The 22,753-nt window shown below is 41.6% G+C and overlaps 3 protein-coding genes across 8 annotated transcripts in view; 1 reads left to right on the top strand and 2 right to left on the bottom strand.

The window, feature by feature from the left end:
• The window catches only part of LOC110839630 (RNA/RNP complex-1-interacting phosphatase), a 135,611-nt gene extending 122,849 nt beyond the window's left edge, over positions 1 to 12,762 (bottom strand). For all 6 annotated transcript variants that reach the window (XM_087344773.1, XM_087344777.1, XM_087344772.1 and 3 more), the window contains exons 1-2: positions 12,303 to 12,762; positions 10,216 to 10,291 (exon numbers count right to left, since the gene is read on the bottom strand). In XM_087344773.1, coding sequence (XP_087200899.1) covers positions 10,216 to 10,291; positions 12,303 to 12,322 — 96 coding nt within the window. In that variant the 5' untranslated portion in view covers positions 12,323 to 12,762. The remainder of the gene's footprint in view (positions 1 to 10,215; positions 10,292 to 12,302) is intronic.
• Positions 12,763 to 12,895: 133 nt separating this feature from the next.
• Positions 12,896 to 16,066, bottom strand: LOC110839671 (protein DPCD). The gene is made up of 4 exons (XM_022084091.2): positions 15,907 to 16,066; positions 14,680 to 14,882; positions 13,687 to 13,923; positions 12,896 to 13,019 (listed from the first exon to the last, which is right to left on the bottom strand). The coding sequence occupies exons 1-4, from the start codon at positions 15,968 to 15,970 to the stop codon at positions 12,918 to 12,920; spliced, it is 606 nt and encodes a 201-aa protein (XP_021939783.2). The 5' UTR covers positions 15,971 to 16,066; the 3' UTR covers positions 12,896 to 12,917.
• Positions 16,067 to 16,169: 103 nt separating this feature from the next.
• Positions 16,170 to 21,293, top strand: LOC110839551 (uncharacterized). Its single transcript, XM_022083873.2, has 4 exons — positions 16,170 to 16,469; positions 18,496 to 18,636; positions 19,315 to 19,673; positions 19,814 to 21,293. The coding sequence occupies exons 1-4, from the start codon at positions 16,347 to 16,349 to the stop codon at positions 21,036 to 21,038; spliced, it is 1,848 nt and encodes a 615-aa protein (XP_021939565.1). The 5' UTR covers positions 16,170 to 16,346; the 3' UTR covers positions 21,039 to 21,293.
• Positions 21,294 to 22,753: the final 1,460 nt, after the last annotated feature.

Genomic DNA, 22,753 nt, shown 5'->3' with positions numbered 1-22,753 from the left:
GCTACGCCCGTGTCTTGAGAGTGGCTAACTCCATGGAGCAGCGTCCTTCTTCGGCAACTAATAATTCCTCAGCTGCTTCAATAAGTTCCCCACGTTTTACGGAACCTGGTTCAATGTCAATGGACCAACCACATCATGAGCCAGTTGAATCCGCCGCTGCGATTTCAAACCACGGGGCTGTGGTATCTGTTGCAGTTGTGATGGCGGGGACACTCGTCCTGATGTCCATATTCGGGGAGACGGGCAGCGCACAGAAGTAATTTGTAACTGTGGAGACATGAAACAGAGACATCCACTTACATCCATCATGCCACAAGCGGCAAGATGCGAAGATCGGATAAGGCGGGTGTCGTGTCGTCTCAGTACCACCAGAGGACGGACCACGTCCTGTCTTACACGACCTTAATTAAGCACGACGTCGTATGCGGGCGTGGAGGCACAGCTCCACGCGTTCTTGACGAAGCCGCTACAGACACGACTCATTTGTCACCTTCTGAGCCGGCCTCGATGCGGTGGCAAAGCGGAAAGTTCCTGCCCCTGACGGGAATCAAACCCTGGTCTTGCAGCCCGCACTCAGTCACAGCGCCGACTGAGTTACCGGCCTCATGCACGCCCAAGCGCTCCGTTCACAAGAGACGTTAAACAAATGAGAGTCAGTATCCGCTGGTTATCTGACGACATCGAATCAAGTGCAAATGAACAGGATCATAAATGGTGAGAAGTGAGGATGCGGAAGGAGACGGCCGTGACCTATTTCGGATGGTGCTGCAGAAAAACTTCAGGCGAGAAGGTGGGATATTTCACCGTGTAGTCAGGTAAAAATAGACCGACGTTTCAGAGTTGCTTACTGCTTTCCATCGACAGGGCGATCGCATTTAAACACTTACCAGACTACACGGTACGACATCCCAGAAGACATTGATCTTCATACTCGCCGCCGTGAGAACCTGAAATGTCGCATATCCGAGGTTCGACCCACAGCGAGGAAGATAATTAAGCTCACAGGAGGCAACTATGCTGACACATAACCGGCATAAAGTACGATTTAAATACTTCAAAGAAAACAAATAAATAACGTGTTAACAAATGCAGCATCTGCTGGAAACCAAACGCTGCAGTGAAGGGGCGGTTCCATGAGGAACTCAGCCACCGATTCCCCCATTTTCCGTAAAGCAAACAAACAAACGTTTTGTGGGGACACCCGACTGCGCGGAAAATGTAAATTATGAACACCCCATGCCAAGCTTCAGCGACTGACCACTTGGTTTCAACTTTTCGGCTCTTACAAAGCGCCGCACGTCCGTCCGTCCGTCCGTTTTCTTGTTGCTGCAAATACTTTCAACTCTTTTCAGCTTATTTCACATTCTGCACACGTCAGTCAGATACAACCTCGATTAGCCATGTTTAGAACTGCACTGAGCTGTTTTAATGACTAACCTAATTCCTTAAGAACCGGGATTATTCAGTCAGTAGGCCTGCAGTGGCAGGTTAAATTTCCAGCAGGAGTACAGATTCCTTTTATACTTCCAACAATGTCCACAGCGACCCTCGGGTCCATCCAGCCTCCTATAAATGGGCACGGGAGAATCTTTCGCCAGGGTCAAGCGGCCGGAGCGTGGAACTAAACACTCACTTCCAACTTATGGCAAGGTCAAGAATGAGCGGCGTTTTCCTCCATTCCACCCCACGGGTTCGATTGCCGGCGGTGCCCGAATTTATAACTTGTGTTGGGCAAGGCCGTGGTCTAGGCAACACGGAGTTTTCCTCCGTGGCATCCCAACAATTACTCCATTCACACACAGAAGAAGGCAATGGCAAACCACTTCTGGATCATCTGCCAAGAACGTATATGAACAGGTCCCAGTCCGAGAAAAGGATGGAAGGATCCTGTTCATATGGACCTGTCGTCAGACAGAACACTAAATAAAATAATAATAAAAGAATGACACACACACTGTGGACGAAACGTCGCGTTCTTAACGCAAAACAGCTCTGCCACCGTGTAATATCTGCCTTCATGAATACAAACTCCTTGCTAACAGGCTCGGCGTGACAAGTGAAATCAAGTTGACCTCCTTCATGAAGGCCCCCTTGCTCGTGACCCGTCTTCTGCTCGTTTCAGGACGAACGAAAACCCCACACCCCGTGCCACATTTATAACGGAACTCCGTACGTTCGCAGGTAGCTGGGGTGGTCCAGCCGCTATCAGAGCGTCCCATCTTACCGCCAATATATTCTCGCCACTTCCAAAGTGACACTTGCGAACTATTGTTATATAATAAAAGACCGATTGTTCCGAATGTTTGTGCGTCACAAAACGAGAACTGTAAAACTTTTACTGCAAGAGCAACTATAAGAATGCATGGGGGTAGCATAACTCGTGGGAAAGCATAATACAACTCAACTTAAAAACATACGTTCTCAAAATAATCTGATGGCTCCAATATTTAAAATGTTAAATTGCTGTTCGGATGGATGCATTCGGAATAAAACAAGTTCAGGAGATTCGGACACATCTACTCAGCCGAGCCAGCACGCGACTTGTCTCATTATAAAGCTACTAAATTTTATACAAGTGTTCGTGTCTGTGGCACGGGTCGTCATGTCCACGTTCCAGGACCGAGAGACACGAACTTGCTTTTGCCGTCCGGGTAGTACCCGTCTGGTGCCTGCGTCTCATCTGACAGGATTCCCGACTGTCATTTGTCTAATTTAAGGATAAGAACCAGAGTCGAGGCAGGTGTGGGGGGCCCTTCGCTTTACGGGACACTTCCACTTATATATCCAGGTGTGTTTTGCACTCACGAGTGACGCCCGGCCACTGGGAGAGGTACAAATATTAGCATTGTGAGCTGGAGATTTGTTACCCACCGTCTTACAGACATCATTAGGCTGACAGCAAGCAGGATTTAGAGGAAAGGGTCTCTGGGATCAAGACTTTATGAATGGGAGACAAAGCACGGCTACTGTGCAGCTGCAGACAAGGACCAAGTGTCGGGGCAATTCTGAACGCCTTCCACAAGCGGGACCACGAGAATCTGATCGGAAACTAACGAACCAACTCCACACAGCAGGCAGTCTCTCAATTCGTCAATAAATTCAATACGAAGACGGCCGTCGTCTGAGTTGTAGTCCGGTAAACATTTACCAACGTTTCTGCGGTCCCTGCTGCATCCATCAACACGGTGTTGGCAAAACGTCTCTCACACTACACGGCGCCACAACTCAGAAAAGACAGCCATCTCAACCTCAAGTCGTACTAAATTCAAAACAGCCAGCTGAATCCAGTCACCAGCTTTACACATTATTCCTTCAAGATCATCTCACCCTCGTTGATTTCATAACCACTGCAAGTTATGAAATTAAAGTTTTGTATACATGCAATAAACATCAAATTCGTCGATGTAATGACAACTGATGACAAACTACAGTCAGTGTTCGCCGAAGTACCCCGGCCTACCCTGTACGGGATAACAGATCAAAGTGCGGTCACCGGCACCGGACTGCACATTTTAATATAAGCGGTTGGCCCGAAGGGGGAGCGCGAGGGGGTTGTGCGGCGTTAAAGATAATAGGTTAGCGAAGCGGCAAGGGGACGGGACCGAAAAAATTCCAGTCGCAGCGGGATCAGAAATAAGTGCGACTCTCATTCGCCCGCCGCGGGTGGGGGTGGGGAACCACCACACTGCCTAATCATGGTTCGCCAATATGACGCTGGGGGAAGCGGTCGTGGCCAATTCAACAGAGTATTATTATAATAATAATACGTGTAATTATAGCACGTTGGGCGATTTGAAATAATTTCCGCTTCTATTAATTTTTCGACTTAATAAGTCCACTGTGTTCGCTTATAAGCATTTTTCCGTCTTGTGATATTGGCAGGCATTTTGTTTATGATCTGAAATAAATAAAAATGCTGGAAAATTACGTATCTCATGAGGACGGGCCTTGGCAGCAGTTGTCCGACTTCTTAAATGAACAGCTCGCTGACTGCATGCTACGAATACGAAACAGAGAACGCAGATGTGTGAGACATTCAAAGGGGTGAACTTTCTCCCGTGTTTGTGAAGAGGAACACTAAACAGCTTCCACTCACAGGGGCATCGTCTTTACATGAACTGCAGTCACACACATCCACGGCACAAAGCGTTAAAATGAGTCAAAGGTCATTCCTCACTCTACAAACATAGAGTAACAGACGTAGGATCGTAACCCAACCCACAGGATGCCACTCTACTGAGTGGCCGGCCAATCGCCGGTGCTCAGTAAACAATAAACTCTGCACTGGCACAAGATAAAACTAGGCAGTGCACCAGGGCAGAGGTTCCACTCTAGGGTTTTACTGCCACGGAATACAGAACTACAGGGCGCAATAACTTCTTCAAGAGTCTGACACCCCCCACCCTCCCCCACCCAAAAGAAAAAATGTAAGAAGAGTCGTAAATCTAAGCTCTGAGGTGGTTACACTCGTATTCTGTGAATCCTGGTGCCCGGATCATTTCTGCACTACCTGTAATAAAGCGGGGGCGGGGGCGGGGGTGGGGGTGGGGGCTTCTTGCTGCACTGCGCGGGTGATTATGAAGAACACGTCGAGGGAAAGACGCGGTGCATTTTGGCTCGGCGACATTCGCTGCAGGTACTCTCAGCGGTCCCTTCCGCGACACGCAGCAACAGTACAACCGACTGCCCTCTCGTATTTCGTGATTTTCCTCAGTCGTTCCAGGGATACCACCTTATACCAGACAGCGCCGATATCTTTACAATTTATTGTCGGCTGATCACAGCCTACTGTGGATGGCATCGCTCGGACAGACGAACTCCGGCAGGACGGCACTGGAATGCTAAAAGAAAGGCCTTCGACGTTATCTTCCTTTTGAGTTAAGAATGAAGTCGTTACCTGCATCTGCCACCCGTGAGAAGGCAACCGTTTGGGCTTACACTTTTACCCGTGCATCTGGCGACTAAAAACACTGTCCCCGATAACCATCGGGTGTGATTCGTAGGCCCCGCTTCACAATGCATCATACCAACTCCGAGAGCTGTAAAAACAGTAGGGAACTATTTTATCAACCCTTTATACCGCAACGGGGAAGTCTTCATAAGATACTACTGTGGCCATACAGCCAAGGGCATACAGAATTTTGGGTGGCAACGCGAAGAGAAGAGAGAAAATTACGTGAAAATAACGTTACAACCCGTCGTAAAGAAACGAGGCACGAGACTGGGAAATGGACACATCTAGCTCGCTCAGGGCAAACACCAGCGAACCTTCGAGTCTCATAAAGGACGCGTAGCTTCTTAACCATTTGAGCAACTGTCAGCTTCTCAATAACAACTGCACGATCCAGTATCAACCGACGGTCGCCTTCAGTTTCTCACGTAATGCCCGAGGCAACTCTGCCTCGCCTCGGGTCTAGTCTTTGTTCCTTTTCCTTTCTGTCGCAAAAGACAACACAGAATACGAACCACTTGAATTTTTGTCATCTATCTGGTGCTGGTAAGAGACCCGCTGTCAAGATTATCCGAGTACGCAATTTTTATGTTAATAAACAGGAAACAAGAGGCGACACGGCGTCCACGGTGGATAAAACCTCGAATCTTCATTCGCCACTGCATAAAAGAGTCACTTGAAGGAACGCAGATGTGAGAGCAAGAGAATGAACCAGAAACAGCTCCACTTCTCGGATTCTCAGCTTTTTTTTTAAAAAAAAAATCACCTCTTCCGTACAGAAAGAAGAAGAAGAAGAACACAGAGCACAGAGATCACCCATCTTTCTGAGCGGCGTGTCACTGCACCTAACACAAAAGACACGAAGCCTGCAAAGGGGACACACCGAGCGAGCAGGAATTTTGTGTTTTCCACCAACACGGAACCTGTTTCCAGCCATGGACCTTATGACAACTGTGATCAGACCACCGCTGGTTGCCACACACGGTAAACACATCTCGTTTGGTTCATTAAGCAGTCTTAAAGGTTCAAGCATTACATAAAGTTGTCGAATTTATGTGACCGCGGACGTCCTATGTCATATGGTGGCAACATCGCAGACCATCAGATACACTGTGGTACAGGAAAGCTACGACTGGTAGACACTAACTGCGCCCGATTGACTGGGAAGTCCAGCGGGGAGGAGAAGGGTCCACTTATAAGGTCGAGGCCTGTGACACTGGATACCACATACGTTACATGCATAAATACATATACACATAACGGGATCCCTCATGAGTTCTGAACAAAGCGAGCTTTACCTTAAATTCGAGGGTAAAAGGAGGCTCCACTTGAACACGTTTCCTCCTACCGAAGAAAGCCAATGTGCATCTCCTTCGTATTCGGAAGGTACCGAGTTCAGATCTCAGCCTAGAGAACAATGCCCTCACTGGGTGATGGCGTCCCCTTCCCATTCTGCCCTTCAATTGAATACGTTATCTAATGTACAACCAAAAACGTCGAAAGTTAAGAGCTTTAATTCACCAAGACACGCAAGCGGGAAGGGAGGGCGATCTTCAGAGCTGTCTCTCCCCTCCAGGTCTTCCAATCAAAAGTCTGTACGCATTTCTCATCTCCCCATGCGTGCTACACGTCCCGCCATTTCAACGGCATAATCCGTCTTCCTATTTCGTGTTGGCCGCTTTCCACTCGGAAGTCCCATCTGGTGACACGGCGATTTCTCCCCGACGAGTGGAACGTTCCTCTTTTCCAGCTTTACCATAAATGCACGTCGTGCAGGTGGACCAGCGAGCTTCGTGACTTACCAAGGTGGAGTCCTCGCCGCTTGACCTGGGGTGGCGTGAGAACGGAGCGAAGTGACGGAAGACTCGGACTTGAACTAAGCCACGAGGAGGAGGCCAAAGTTTTGGAACTCGGAAAGTCAGGGCAGGGGGACTGTGGGAGAACGAGATTTAGTGGAACAACAGGAGGTCAGATGAAAACGGGCGGACGTTTATACACGTACACACGTGCATTTTCGTTTTTGGAAATGGGACGGCAAAGATATCAACAGCCATAAGGTCACTGTGCCAGTTGGCGCGATACCACTGTTCTGAATGCGCATGCCCCAAATGAGGACAGTTTTCATGAGGAAATTGATCATGCATTCCATCAGTTGCCTAAATACAACCTCGCACAGACAGAAAGACAACCTCAAACACGGATCTTATATCTAGTAAAGTTATGCTCGTCGAGTGTGTGTTGCTGTTCCAAAACCAAAGCAGTCCCGAGAGACGATAAAACGCAAAAAGTCCAGAGCAGAATAAAGGGACGAATCACATGTGGAACTGCTGGAGCTACAAGCGCTTCTAGGCTAAAGTTTAACTTTTGGTTGGAGCGTCGAGGAGGAGAAGAAAGGACGCGTCCTAACACGACAGCCTTTGCGGTCACAGGGGTCAGAACTATGTTCTGTTGAACACCGCTCACGCAATGGCTCACACACTTCTTGGACGTCCTATACAGCAGTTGTGCCACCACATTCGGCAGCTGTCGGTCATGCGACGTTCTGATGCGGTCGGACTGGAGTTATCTTCCACAGACTCGTCCTGCTCTGCAATAACTGTACGAGGACTGGAACCAAGGACTACTCCGCGCGTGTTTAAACGGCACGAGAGGAGTAACGGCAGGTGGCTCTGCAGGGCGTACTTTCTACAACGATCAACGGAACTTGGCACGCACAATGGAGAAGAATTTGCATGTCCGTCCGCAAGTTTCATCGTACAACTTCGATTTCGATTATAGTTCGTATCACAAGCCCACGCCACCACACGATCGAAGACAGACCCAACTGAAATACAGCACGTGCTTTGAGTCAAGGCGTACATTTAGCGAAAATGACTCAGTAAGATGCAAAACTTCTAAGCCATCAACACTTAGGGGTAGGCCTATTTATTATTCGTAATTGCAGGCGGTGAGCTATCAGTTCTGCCAACATAAAGCGCACTGACACGCAAAACCACCGCATACTCGGAGCGCTGAGCCGGTCTGTCGACGGCACTCCTTCCCAATCCACACGACGTCAACTTCAGGGTGGTCAGAACCTCCGCACGCTCGCCTCGCTTATTTAAACTTTTGTGTAAACCTTCAAAAAATAATTTCACGTCGGACGACAGCAGGCCCCCCGCTGCAGCAGAAGCAGATGTTTGAGTGGCACCAGATATAAGTTAACTTGGTTCATTAAAAATCCCGTTCCTTCATATCGCAGCATTTCACTGCGGTAGGTCATGTCGGGTAACAGTGAATTATACAGAACGGCCACGATGTTTGTGCGAGTGTCCGCAAAGGGGGACGTCACATGCCACACACCAAGGGACGAGCACGAACTATTCCCTTCCTCCCTGGTCATCGACCACGCTGAAAATAGGTCGCAGTTCGCAAATTTTTCTGGCGTCCCAACGTGGGGGAACATCACAGTGCCTGTACACGCCAAAACGAGCGAGAGAAAGCATCGTGGCCTATTTTAATGGCCTGCAGCCGGGCGAACAGTCTCGCACTGGCTGCGTTACGCGTTCATCACTCACAACGTTAAAGTGCTGTTGACTTGTCATTACCTACAAGAAGTGACAGGGGCGAGATGCTCCATTCAACGAGAGGAAATTGCAATTCATCTTTGTCCCAACAACATCCACTCTACAACCCTTCTTAAAGACAACGGGGTGGAAACAGAGAGCATAAGAAACAATGAAGTCCTCGTTGAAGTAGAGGACACCCGCTGAGGAACCCATTCGTCTTCTTTTCTTTATGCACCGTCAATGAACTCGTCTCGTGCGCATGTACAGACAGACAGACAGACAGACAGACAGAACGCGTATATAAGCAAAACTTTGTTCCCTCACATAAACACGGACAAGAGGAAATTCCAGTTCATAACATGAGAGCCGCCAGGATTTGCGGTCGCCAGTCGCAGGGGCAGAGCAATCGGAGATCGCGAACCTTTGTAGAGGCCTACGAAGTCTTGGAAGCGCGCAACTTCACCGGGAACAACCCCGCAAAATCTTGCGACGGACTCAGGTCAAAGTCGAGCTTTACTTCCTGACAAGAACTTGCAACTCCAGTGCAGAATCAATGACAGAGAAGTTCCGCACAGTCGCCATGTTCGTTACGTGTTGGCATGCTTACAACCTACAGAGCCTTTCATACAAAATTCCCTTCGTACTGAAAGCCAGATGAAAAAATCTCGTACGAGGGTCATGTTCCTGCATATTTTTTGAAGACGTGATTTCAGAACCCCACGTTAATCGGCGCTCCTGTCTAGAGGCCGACGCGACAGAAATGCTGGTATTATTCGTATATTCGTAGGAAGTACGAATTTTAAGTGCCTTCCGATGCCTCGACGCTCACGGGAAATCGGTCGACGTTGCGGCGATCTCAGAAAGGAAGACGAGTGGACTAACTAAGATTGCACCCAACGCGGGTGGATACGTCGCTCACAAAGCGGGAACAGGCTCGCGCCAAGTGAGCGTTTGGGATGGACAGGCTTACAGGCCAAGGGTTGGCCGGCTATAAAAAACGTCCAACAGGTAAAGGAATCCGAGAAAACAAAATAAAAACAAAAGCGGCGACAGAAATATTTTACGTGATTCACAGTCGCCGAAAAGGGGTGGAGACGGAATTAATTTGTGGGCACTATTCTCTTGAAAACTTCTATTAGTAACAACAGTCTCAAGCGTGCTTCAAAATGCAAGGGAATCGGAATAAAAAACTCAGACCCTCTGAAGGTGGGACGAAGATAATATTAAAGAGCGGTCTGGTTCGAATCCCCATGATACCGTTCCATCTCTCTTTGCAAATGCCATGATCAGTAACCTCTAACACAGCCTTGCATTAACTGGAGAAGCGGGGATTTTATTATAAAAATGATTAACTGCCCACTAACCCCGCGGTATGTGGTCCGCCTCGGTTATGGAATTCGATGGTTGAACAAAAACCCGACATCCCATCTACATGTTCACACCATCCACACCCACGCAGAAATCTTAAGAACAATAAATTACAGCAACCCTGCCTTTTGTTACAAGCCAAGAAAACTGAGCACACGTTATATTATTATTATTATTATTATCGACTGAATAAGAACGTTTATGTTCTGAAGGCAATGAAGATGTTCACTTGGTCTTCTACGATCTGACTGTCCAGACGAGACCACGTGGCGCCACAAGAATCAACAAATTGTTCACAGACTAAGAATATCCAAGCAACAAGGTTTATGAAAAGCTCAAATTACTTACATGTTTCAATGGCGCTTTGAAGGAAATGAACCTGGTCCCTGGAATACGCTCACCCATCGGGATGTACGACAACCACCTGCAATACAAAATACGGTCCAACCAAATTCAGATGTGCCAAATGCATTGGTAAAATACTGACGAGTCTACAACATAGAGCCAAAACCCAGGACAGCGTCATGAACCAGCGACTGGGGGGGACACACTGATCCCTCATCTAGGTTAACTGCGAATTCTAAAAGTATCTCACTGCCGACAGCAAAGCTCGTCAATGCACCAGAGACAACGCCTTCAAAGGAAACAGAACAGAGTCCTCTGATCACGCAGAGGTCGCTGCTGTCCCTCGGAGATTTGTGAACAGACCCCAGTCTGACAAGATCACTGTCTTAAAGATGTTCTCAAGAGATGAGTCATTTTTGTCGTCAGATTAACTGCAGTACCACCCAGAACATCTTTCACTTAACTACGTGCCTAATGTTTGTCACGCAACCTCTGAACGGTTAAATCTGTTAATGGACCAGTTTCAAATTAAATTTTTCACATTCTCTGTTTTCCAGTAGCAAACGCAAATTCACTTACACTGCTCAAATTGCAAATGGAGTCCCATCTTTTTTAATCAACATGCAGCTACGTGTAACGACACTAAACTGAACACTAGTGCCATCTATGTGCATTATTATACATCACTGTTAAATAACATCTCATGAAGAGAAATTTATTGTTCTGTAAATGTTCAGAAAGAAAACACATTTTATGGGCAAATGCATGTTTGCAACATGCACTTTATTATACGAGGGCTCTTCTGAAATTCTTGGGACTTGCCCTCGGTCACAGGCCGAGAGACAACGACGGCCACGCGTTCCCAACTGAGGTCGTATGTAACTGACATTACCACTTAAACCATCTTTTCCCATAACACAAGTCACAACCTCCATGAAGCAGCCACTGAACTCACATCCACTCAAAGAATGACTTCAAAGACGCTGCACACAGCAAATAAACTTTCAATAAAGAAATGGACACACAATCAGAGTATGTTTGTACACAATTCATTTCACCAATTACAGAATGAACACTGCATGTCCTATATCCTTGGTTTAGTCTTACAGGGATGTGTGCAAAGTAAATAAATTATATTTCTTAATGTTACTCAAAAGAAGAATTTACTTTACTTGAAATTTCCTAACTATCTGATATAATTATCCTGCTTTGCATAATATAATATTCTTGCAAGATGTCTGTAAACAGATGCAACAACTATGCATTTATACTTGCAGTTGCATTAATTCTTGCTTTTGTATTCAGTGCTCCACCAAGTTCAATGTCACTTCACTCACCACTGTGAAGGGTCTGTGGGATGGGAATACATTCTATTCTACCCATGAACTATGCATGATCAGATTTAATTACCTTATACAAAGCAAGGAGTTCCTCAAGGATCAATACCCACTCCTCTTCTTTTCCTTCAGATAATCATTTAGGGACTTTAAATTTCAACCAACTTCACCAAATTAAAGTATTAACATACACTTTCATCTTTATTTTTGGACATTGGGGAGTAGATCCTTCGTGCAATGACGCAGAAGCAGTTAATTAAACCTTGCGATGGCCACACTGATTCGAAACATGTTGCTCAAGTGAACAGACAGTGCACAATGAGCGTGAAGAAAGACGAAATATCGACTGATAAAATCCTCTAGGGTAATCAGTGCCCAAAAGTGTTTAAACCCTTCCAGCAGCCGTAAAAGCTTGAGGCCCTATATTACGATACTCTATGTATCAATGAAACAATATATTTTAATCGTAAAATGTGCAACAGATCAGAATATGGTTCAGTGACACATAACCAAACACTGTCATGTTCCATGGACTATAGAATAATGTTTCAAACACATAAGAAATCCATATTTAAACAATAAAACTGCGTTGATAATATGCACCGTAAACCTTATTCTCAGAAAAAATTTGACCACGTGCGTGTAACAGATCTAAAGGCGATAAATGAAAACTCTGAATACAATATAATACGAGCAAACGAAAATCATATTTCATACATCAATTTGTCAAAAAAATACATACTCAAAACTCACCTCTGAGGAATATTCGGCATTTTCTATTTTATTCTTGTTGATGTGTCAACAACTTGCAAATTCACAGCACCATGTTTAATTGGAGAGTGCGTTCTGAAACTTCCTAGCGGTTACTCTTTGTACCTTCAAAAACAAAAACGCACTCGTGCATTAATCTCTGACTTTCATTTTGTGCCACTAAAGCGACAATTTTACTTGTATAACTATTTACATTATTTCTTCTCCCCACTGGTTTTTTATTAGTATTATTGTAAAAATATCACGATAACAATAATATCATCAATAACTATGTTGGATGAATTATGTAAAATGCCTAAAAGTTGCAAGTAATAATAAGCCAAGGATGTACAACATGTCATAGCACAAATAGTATGATTGTTCCTAATACAAATATAAATTGCATGATTATGATAATAATTTACACTCAACTACAGCATTACCATTAAAATTATTACCCAAGAAACACACCCACTGTTGCATATATATATTTATAATAGCTGAGACTTTTGATTGAGGTAAATTCTTCTATGGAATATGAGGAGCTAAAAATAAAATTTGCATGATTAAGTGGGTAGTTTTAAAAATGCAGCAACTCCACCGTTTCTATAAATTTATTCAACTGGGATTACACTGCACATCTTCCTTGGATGTTTTTATTTTCTTTATCTCTTGAAGAATCTTCTTTTCCAATCCATATACTTTTTGTGGTTTCTGATACTGAAACAAAACAATAATTGACAATCAAAAATGTCACTGAAAAAATAAAAATACATTTCAAAAAGTGAAGTATTTATTCTAAAATGTCAGTGATAAAAAATAAGTAGTAGGAAGTAATGACTGCTAGTTCCATGAAACACTAACCAAAATCAGTATGAGACCAAGTATGAGGAACTAGAATAAGTTTTGAAACATCACTTTTAAATTTTGTAAGTGATGGAACTATAAACACATAATTAAAGATACAGGAATGACTGAAAATGTAACACGAAGCTTCATACATCTGCTGGATCTGAAGGACAAAAATCATGAGGAATGAAAACAAATTACAGATGTGAATTTTGTAGCTATGTACCTTAATAGAGATATTATGAAATTGAAGACAACCTCTGCAAAACAAAATTTTATCTATTGTAAGAATGAGAGAGTATTCAAAACATAATCAAGTGCAAATAAAACAGACATTTTTGCCACACTGCACTCTTTCTCACTTAGTAGCTGAGAGTACTTAGTAAACATATTTTTTTGCTCTAACACATTGTCACCCTCCAAACACTGTAGCAGTTCTTACATAATGAATGTTAACTGCAGTCAGAGACTTAAGGATCCTTCAAAATATTCAGTACCTTATTATACACTTAACTTTAATTTAGGAAAACAAACTTACTGATATAATAAGTGTATTGTGGTTATGCGTAAACTGTATTTTATCCTGTTCTGGGAGTAAGCCAACTCGCTCCAAATCTGGTATTGCCAGCCTCTTGAAGTACTTCTTGTTTGTTGTTCTTACGGTTATACATTTGCTGTCTGGTTCAGCTGTTACTGAATACACAGACAATGGATATGGGAGATTCCTAATTCTCCATTCCAGGCTAGTTTTTGTTATTCTTCTACTTACAAATGGCTGTAAGCACACAGAAATATGTTTTACAGACTGGCAGTAAAACTTTAAGTTACCTTTTCTTGGAAATTTGAGTTTGTAAAGTGGTCAGTTGTTTAAACCACTTTTGTTCACACAATGTTTAATGCAGTTACACTATTTACTGAAATGTTTCCAAGGATGGGTTGTTTATGAAAGCAGGTTCAGTGTCCCGTATTGACTTGTGGACCTGACATACATTCAACGTAGCTCCAATGGTCATTTATTTATAGGATTATTATCAGAACTTTTCAGCTACTTTAGCAGTGCAGAAGACACCACATGCCAACAAAAACCTGCAGTCATAATGATGAAGTTATAACATATTTCTTTCTCATACCTGAAAATACTTCTATATTATTCTTAAAAACCTAAATTCTGTGACAGGAAAAGATGGTTTAAATTAATTTAATCTAATGTAATTCTATTTTATTTTATTTAAGTTATGTTTGTATTGGGTGTCATAGATATAAATAAAAGTGAAATTTTGCAAAAAAAAACATCTTGTGTCAAATGCATGCTAAAGACACACAACTAAAATATTGATCTATATGCATTCTGGAATTTATTAAGCTGGAAAAATAGTAGTATCCTCTGGAGCTATAAAAATTTAATTCTGTAGGCATTATGCGATAAGTATTTCTTAGAAGCAACATAATAGTGTCCATTACAGATTTCTGAATTAATTTGTCTAGCAAAACTTTAATCCAACATTAATAGTTTTCAAAATAAGTGTCTTACAGCACTGCTTGATTCCTTGATGAGCACTTGATCAATATTTAAAAAGTGTTCTTCAGGATCACCAATCTCCACATCCCACTGTCCTTCTCCACCCAGACTAGATTTCTTTCGCCACGCTCGTCTTATGAGTACATCTGTCTCACAGTTATATTCTTCAACCATCTCCTCTCCTGGTGAAAATAGATAGTGAATTTTTCGCTTTCCTGAAATATTTAAACATTTTAACAACGATGTTCTTTTTGTGCAATGAACATAAGTTACCTTAAAAGTAAATTCAGGTGCTTATTAAAAGGGCATAAGGATTGATAAAAACATGCTCATAATATAAACAGAGGTCCAGATTCTGTTGTTTGTAAATGCAGTATGAGCAAAACATATGCAGAACAGAATTAAAATAGATTCTGACACTGTTAAGAAAACTCAGGGACATTTTGTGTCATAAAAAACAACATACAATAAATAAATTCACGTATTATCAAATGCATGAATGATGTCTTAGCTAGTTTGAACAAATAGATTAAAACCAACAAATTCATATTAAATTTTGACAAAACAAATTCCATGAAATTTTGTACTACCAACAAATTGTTATGAGGACTATCAGATCACTCAAGAAAACAGATACTTTAAAATTAGTCTACATTGCTTACTTCCATTCAATCAAGTCATATGGAATTACTTTCTGGCAAAATTCAACAGACAGCAAAAATGTGTTTTACATCCAAAAGAAAATCATTAGAATAATGGCAGGTACTATAAGGAAATCTTCATGCAAGGAATTATTGAAGAAATTTGATGTTCTTCTCTTGGCCATAAAATTCTTGTCTTCCTTATTATCATTTCTAGTGGACAACATGCAAAAAGTACAAACTCAGATATCCAGCAAGGACCTCTAAAACGTCTGTAAACTTCCAACAGACTACAGAGTGCTACAACCCAGATGATGGCCAACTTCATAATTTATATTTGTACTGGAAACATATTTGTGCTATGACATATTATACAACCCTGGCTTTGGCTTATGAAGAGCAAATAAATTATATTCTGTTCTCAGCCAACAGATTATACCGACACCACCTTACTTAATTTTCTAGTGATGGCTACACTATGTACTAGTGCAGCCAGCATAGTGCGCAAAATTGTAGCACTCTTCGATTGCATCCACACCAGTTGTTAAAGGTTATGAAAACTTGCCTCTATATCTTTACAAAATTATGTTATTCTTACCATCTTGTATTAAACACTTCTTTTCCGCTTTCTGAATCATTTCCAGCCACTGTTCATCTGCCATGTTTCATAAACAAGTTATTCAGTTGTTTCTCATTTCCATGGCAACGTCCTTGATGGTCGAGTTCAGAAAAACAGACTGTTCAAGTTACGTCTTCTGTACCCATATATTATAAACTGTGATCAATATTAACCATCGATATATTAGTTAAAGATATTTGGCGTGTTGAAGAGATTTTCAAGATTATATGTTGGCTAGCATAACATAATCCAATATGGCGAAAGTTTGTATTTGCTGTATTTACCAGTACTGATAATAATAAGGAGGCAGGAGTGTAAGTCGATTGGGTGGGAACGGTTTCAACAGCGTGATTTTTGTGAAGTGTATTGTTGTGTGATGTCTGAGAAGTGATGTAATATGTTCGAATCGGAGTTTAAAAATGGTATTTATTTGTCGTTTATGCGGGAACTGTGAAAATGAATCATCAGGCTTAGCGATATTTGGAGAACAAGGAGTAAAGGAGGCATTAGCATATAAAATAAAGCTGTCACTTGATATTTCGGTAAGTGACATTGCAGTTAGTTGTGTAAAAATTAAAACTGACTCGCTGCACGCCTTGGGGTTTAGGGGGGAGGGTTGGTATTGCTCCTATCCGTGACTGACCTCGGCACTGGATGGGGGCGAATGTTTAGCGTCACGCCTCAGAGCCGGTCTGGATGCAGAATCTGAGAGAAATCCCTTGCCCCTGCCAGGGATCGAATCCCGTACATTCAGTCCGTCGTCAGACTCTGATGACTGAGCTACCCCAGTTAACAAGTTTAAGTTATCAGTTGGGCACAGAATGCATTTAATTTGAACATGCGGAACAATAATTCCATGAAAGTCAGAATTTCGAATGTACTTTTATAAGTATTTTGAACATTTTCCAACGGATTAAGATAGCATGTTATACATTTAAAACGAGTAATTATACAGTGCATTCACTGGTAAATTGGAATGCAACTGTCACATCCCACCTTCTGGAACTGGATAACTTCCTCCTAAGTGCTACAAGATTTTCCCAATATGAGTCAAGTATCACACTATAAAAACAAAATCTATGTACTTTTGCTATAAGAGATGGTGAAAAATGCCCTCTTTACAGGCATGTTATGGTTTATCAGTGAATGTGCTGTACATTGGGTACACTGTATGGAAAAAAAAGAAGTTATGAAATTCTGAAGAACAGAGAGAGACTATTATAAATTTGTCATTATAGTGTGTCCTATATATGATGGATGTGATACTGTGGAGCTAATCTGCTTGGTTTTAATGTTACATTTCTCATTACATTGAATGTGAGGATTCTGTACCTTCTAGTAATGTTATCTGATGAGGAAAAGCCAAATATTTACACAATATATCACCAGATATTTCACTCGCATCCCTATAAAGAACTGAGTAAAGAAAAATTGAAAATTCAGTATTTTAATGGTAAAGTTTTGATTCCATTTAAGGATACTCAATAAATCCAAACCAGACAAGGTGACATAACACAGTTGTATTGGGCCAGAAGCTGACTTGGAACAGTATAATGGGGAACTAGAATTATAATTTGTACTTGTATTAATTGAGAATGAGGCAGGTGGTGACTGATGATTTTGAGACTTTGCAATAAGAATTGAAAAGTATCAAAATGAGACAATTAATGGTCCATTAGCTGCTGGAGTCTCCTTCCCGCCTACCCATGAATTTATTCCGTCATAAATAATATGGTATCAGAATTTAACAGTAATGTGTAATTTGCACATTTCAGAGATTGTGATCAGCAGATGCATGGAAGGAGACACAATTAGAATTTCACATTTGAATAAACTGTACAGGTGAATGACCTTTTTTGGATGTCTTTGTCAACTTCATTGGTTCCATTGTGTTGAATTATAGAGTGATAATGCATCATGAATCTGTAAGGACATAGATGGAAATGATTGTGGCTTAATTTAATAATATCAGCATTTGCCTGGACTGAGGAAAACCATGAATGCCCTAGTCAGAGTTTGTGATCTGCGAGTCCAGATTTAACCCTGAGGATGCATGCCTTTGATAGAAAAGGTTTTGTCTCATGGCACAAAATTACCTGTTAACCCTTTGAAACCAAAGCCAATCTAAACAGAATGCAGAGTTATTGTTTACTGAAACATGTGGTATATACATTTACCACTTGGCTTTAAAGTATCAAATGATACCTGTACATTGGTACCGAAGGTGCAATGGTCAGCTTGAGGAACTCGATGAAATTGTATGTTTCCACTTAGATTTGCTCCACCATAACTTTGTTGCTGTCTGTAGCCATCGCAGCGGCAGTTTGGCGCAGAGTGATACAAGCAATTTTTCTTGTAGTCGGCCATTGCTATGGGACAAACTACCATTGAGGAATTTCAGATATGGTAGTGAAATACTAATAAAGAAGAAACAGCAAACCCTCTAGAAACCCTTCCAGCCTCACAACTTTAGTGATACCACTGGAATGTATAAGATTAACAGTGTGTGTGTGTGCGCGCGCACGTGTGTGTACATGAAGGTTTATCATTGTAACCTGTTTGTTTTAGGTGTATGAATATGACCCACTCCCAAAATATATTTGTGAATGTTGCCTTGGAAAATTATTTGGTACTTTTACATTCCAAGAAAGTTGTAGGAGAACTCAGATCCTGTTGCGGGAACGTTTTCTGAATTCAAAAAGTTGGTCTGTAAGTATTTTTACATATCAGGTAATATTCCTGCTGTTCTATAATCATTTTAGAACAGCAAGTCACATGATATTATTTCCTAGTCATTAGAACTGAAATAACTCTTACCATCCAATATGTATTCAACTTGGTATTTATAAATATTCACAGTTTGGTCTAGTGTGAACACAACCTATGAATACACAAAAAAACATTCTGAAAATCACAATCCTAGAACTGTCTGTTCCCAAATTGTAAGCACAAAGAAGTTTGTGATAATGCATATCTGATGCTAAGCCATTGCTATCCATTTTAAACTTTTATCAGTAATTCTGTGTGTGTATAAATAATAGGATACTATTTATCACTGTGTGTGCAAGTACTTTTACATTAGGTAAAGGGATAAAGGAATGCAAAAAAAACAGGTTAAGGGAAAGAAATCATTCCCCATTAAATTTCATCAGGCATTTTCCACTTGTATCGTAATAAAAGGGACAGGGTTGCTGCAATGTTCAAGCCAGACACATTTTAGTAGCCAACAAAAGTGATGACTCTTCTTACATTTCATTTAATGTGATCTACATTTCTTTGTTACCAAATCCAAAACTGTAGTTGGCATGGCTACTTGGTCCTGGGATTTCTGCAGCCCTGATCTATGGAGAACATGCTTAAGTATCCAACAATTTCAATTCTTTTTAGCCAAGTGCAACCACATCTGCAACTGAACTGGAACAATTACCGAATGGAACGCTAGACAAGACGCCCATTCCAGAAAGCACTCTGGATGCTGTGTACTCCCGTGTTAATGAAACGGCATGCAGTCAAAATGAAACTGATATGAAAGAACAGCATGAACAGTTGATTCATGATGTGTTGGCTCCGCCTGAATCAAGCAATAGTACTAGTAATTTGCAAACAGAGCCAAGTTATGTTCCTGAAGAACTTCCAGTTGAGAACATACAAACAGAAAAGAATGGCAGACCAGAGTTGGAACTACCTCAAGCAGAAACTCAGCTGACTATTTTTGCAGAACCCTTTGAGTTCAATTCTCTTATAAGGTGATTTTTTATACAAATTATGACTTTAGCTTTGGTTCCTCCCTTCTCTTAGGATACACTGAAATTAGTGTGATTTCCCTTGCATTTTTGCCATTTTAATGGTAATTATTATATACTAATTTATATTCTTTTAATTATAGAAATGGAGTTTTAGAAGAACTTGTGAAGACTGTGGGTGATAAAGGGTGCAAGAAATCAAATGCCAGAAAGACTAGGAAAACACCTAACAGTGCTTCAAACAGAACATGTAGAAAGAAACAGAAAACCAATAGCACCTTGGAATCATTTTCATCAAGTGACAAGGGAACCTTTCCTATTCAAACAAATAAATTAGCATCAACAGTTTCAAATCTGATGGTGGTTCAACAAACTGCAAATGCACCTGACATATATATGTCTAGTTCTTCTGGTGTTAGTCATGTAGCATCAGGAGTTGATGTATCCTATGGCAACACTTCTGTTTACATAGGGCCTGATATTTATGAAACACCACAAATTGTTGCTCTTGTTGATGTGCAGCAACATGTAACACCCGGTCAGTCAGGAGCAAATGACTCAGTGTGTAATAATACTTTAAAAATTGTTGATGTGTTTTCTGTCCAGGAAATACCAAGCACCTCCACACCTGCTTCATTTGTGACCAACACTTTACACAGGTCGACTACAAGTAACTGGCACTCTCCTTCTCCTTTAGAAAACCAGTCTAATTCATTTCTGTCCTTAACGTGTGGCACGCAAAGCTCCCCCAAGAATCCTTCAAATACAAGAAATTGGCACACTCCATCTACACAAAATCCATTAAATCCACTTTCATTACACAGCCCTGTTCCTGCAGAGAATCCACAAAATTCCTCTGAGTACAGGGAAAAAGGTGTTGACTCGGGGACCACTTTGAACAGTGCGTCTCTTACAGAGGACGAAGATGAAATTCTTGTTGTTGAAATCGTCAAGGCTAATAAGGATTCAATTGCCCAACACTGGGAAAAGTGCCCATCAGGCTTTAGATGTAAATTTTGTAGCAAGACATATAAGAAGTTGATTAAGTGCGAGAATCATATCCGGATTCATCTGGGTATCAAACCGTATGAATGCCATTTCTGCAAAAGAAGGTATCACAAGAAGAGACTATTAAATGAACATTGTTCATACCATACAGGGAAAAAGTTATACGAGTGTAAAGTATGTGACAAGACATTTCGCTACAGGAAGAACTTCAAGATTCACGCAGAAAGTCACGTGGAAGAGACAAATTCATGTTATTTGTGTGAGATATGTGGTAAAAATTTTCAGTTGCAGTTTGAATACTGGAACCATAAAACATCAAAGCATGTTATTGTTAATCCACAAACAATAGAAGTAGATTAGAGTTACGGTGCATACACACAAGAAAAATCCAGAAAATATGTCTGTCAGTTGTTGTATATATGCACACAGATGTTTGAAATTATTTCTACAAGAATCAAAGGAAGATTTTAGATTTTAATATGTACAACGCATAAAATATTTTAAATACGTAATGAAATGGGACAACAGAGCCTCAGTTTAAAGGGGATGAGAGCTGAATGTAATGATGTATAAAGAGTTAATCAGTGCCCAAATAATTAATTTTTTCATAGGAAATACATTCTAATTGTTATTTTTCCTCCTCGCTTTCCTAGCCAACTGCTGGTCCCTGTATAAAGAACTGCATGTGACATATCTCACCTTTGTGTGGTGTAACCTAACATGGCCAACGCAATCCCACACTGGCAGTGCCACCATATTGCACCCTCTTTTCATTATTTAATAAAGAGGTTGCCTGCCTTCAAGATGGGTTACAGGATTGCTGGAGTAACTGGTCGGCATAATCGTGAGTGGGTCATGTGGACCTGTGGGGAAGTCTGATAGGTCAGACTGCAGGTGCATCGATCATAACCGAGTGCTTGATATTTCTTACTGAAACACAAGCACTGAAAATTAATGACACACTTTGTTAGTTGACCAATTCCTCTGCCTACCTGTACATCACTTTAAAGTTTAATTAATTGAAATAAACAACTACCAGCTTAAATTTTAAAGATGTTGGATTCACAGTTGTCATGAAGGCAAGTTGCATGCACCATGTCCAAGAACTAATTGAAAGTGGGGAAAATGCCTGATAATAGATACAGGCCTCTTGAGACTCAAATACTCATCTACCCCAGAATTCCTGAAGATTTGGTTGACCGAGGCTTTCAGGTGTTGCAGTACAACCACCAATCGCATCCTATGTTAACTCGAACCTGAGTGGGTACAGGAAACCCCAAAATTTGGCCATAAAAGAAGAGCAGTGGCTTGGCTTCTGTTTGACATAAGCCAATTTCTTATGCTACACATTAAATTAGTTTGACCTACACATGCTCTTCCATAACCTGAAGTTGTCAAGGGACAAAGATGGAAAATGTTTACCTTAGCAGCAAGATACCCTTTGTCAGATTCCAGATCAGTGGGCCACAACTGTGTTTCTTGTCACACATCAATCAAACTGTAAACTACAATTTGTAACTGATGACCAGGAACTTGTTCTAGCTCTAAACTGAATACTTGCACGATATCATTATACCATTTGCGGATCAGATCCTCAGACTTCAGATGTAGTTATGAGTGCAGTGGGTCACATAAATAAGGCTCTGGCGAGCATGTTATGGCAGTATAAGTAATGCATCTACCATAATTAAAACACATTTACCTGTGAGGAACATGTTTCAGCAAAACATCATCAGGCTATCAAGACACATTTTTATTAAAACAGAACATTGATTCTATGTTTAAAGATCTGTCCTTCCTATGTGGTGGTCCTGACAAGAGCTACTCTTCTGTTCTTTGCTTCCGTTGGCCCGGATAACTTGATATCCCCCCTCCCATGACCCCAATTGGCCAGTTTTCCTATGCTCCCTGGCCTGATCCTCTGCCTACCTCTACATAACCCATCAACATCCTAACTTACTCATGTCAACCCTGAAGATGTAAGAAGCATGTTCCTCCAGAATGTTGGTAAACAAGACTACATGTCGCAACAACCCAGAAGGCCAGAATCTAATTATGGTTGTGATGTTTCCTGT

This window comes from Zootermopsis nevadensis, unplaced genomic scaffold (genome assembly GCF_977971745.1).
Source record: "Zootermopsis nevadensis isolate Lab colony 2312 unplaced genomic scaffold, Znev_1.0 Znev_ptg000008l, whole genome shotgun sequence".
Classification (NCBI taxonomy): Eukaryota; Metazoa; Arthropoda; class Insecta; order Blattodea; family Termopsidae; genus Zootermopsis; species Zootermopsis nevadensis.
Note: the sequence above shows the minus strand (reverse complement) of the source record. Positions and strands in the feature narration are given on the sequence as shown.

Excerpts from the sequence above, each read along its gene's own strand:
- LOC110839671 (XM_022084091.2), bottom strand. The coding sequence starts at position 15,970 with ATGGCAGATGAACAGTGGCTGGAAATGATTCAGAAAGCGGAAAAGAAG. Across the intron at positions 13,924-14,679 it reads TCAAGGAATCAAGCAGTGCT|CCATTTGTAAGTAGAAGAAT; the intron begins GTAAGACACTTA and ends GTGTGCTTACAG. Across the intron at positions 13,020-13,686 it reads ACAATACACTTATTATATCA|TATCAGAAACCACAAAAAGT; the intron begins GTAAGTTTGTTT and ends GTTTTGTTTCAG.
- LOC110839551 (XM_022083873.2), top strand. The coding sequence starts at position 16,347 with ATGGTATTTATTTGTCGTTTATGCGGGAACTGTGAAAATGAATCATCA. Across the intron at positions 16,470-18,495 it reads AGCTGTCACTTGATATTTCG|GTGTATGAATATGACCCACT; the intron begins GTAAGTGACATT and ends TGTTTGTTTTAG. Across the intron at positions 19,674-19,813 it reads GAGTTCAATTCTCTTATAAG|AAATGGAGTTTTAGAAGAAC; the intron begins GTGATTTTTTAT and ends TTTTAATTATAG.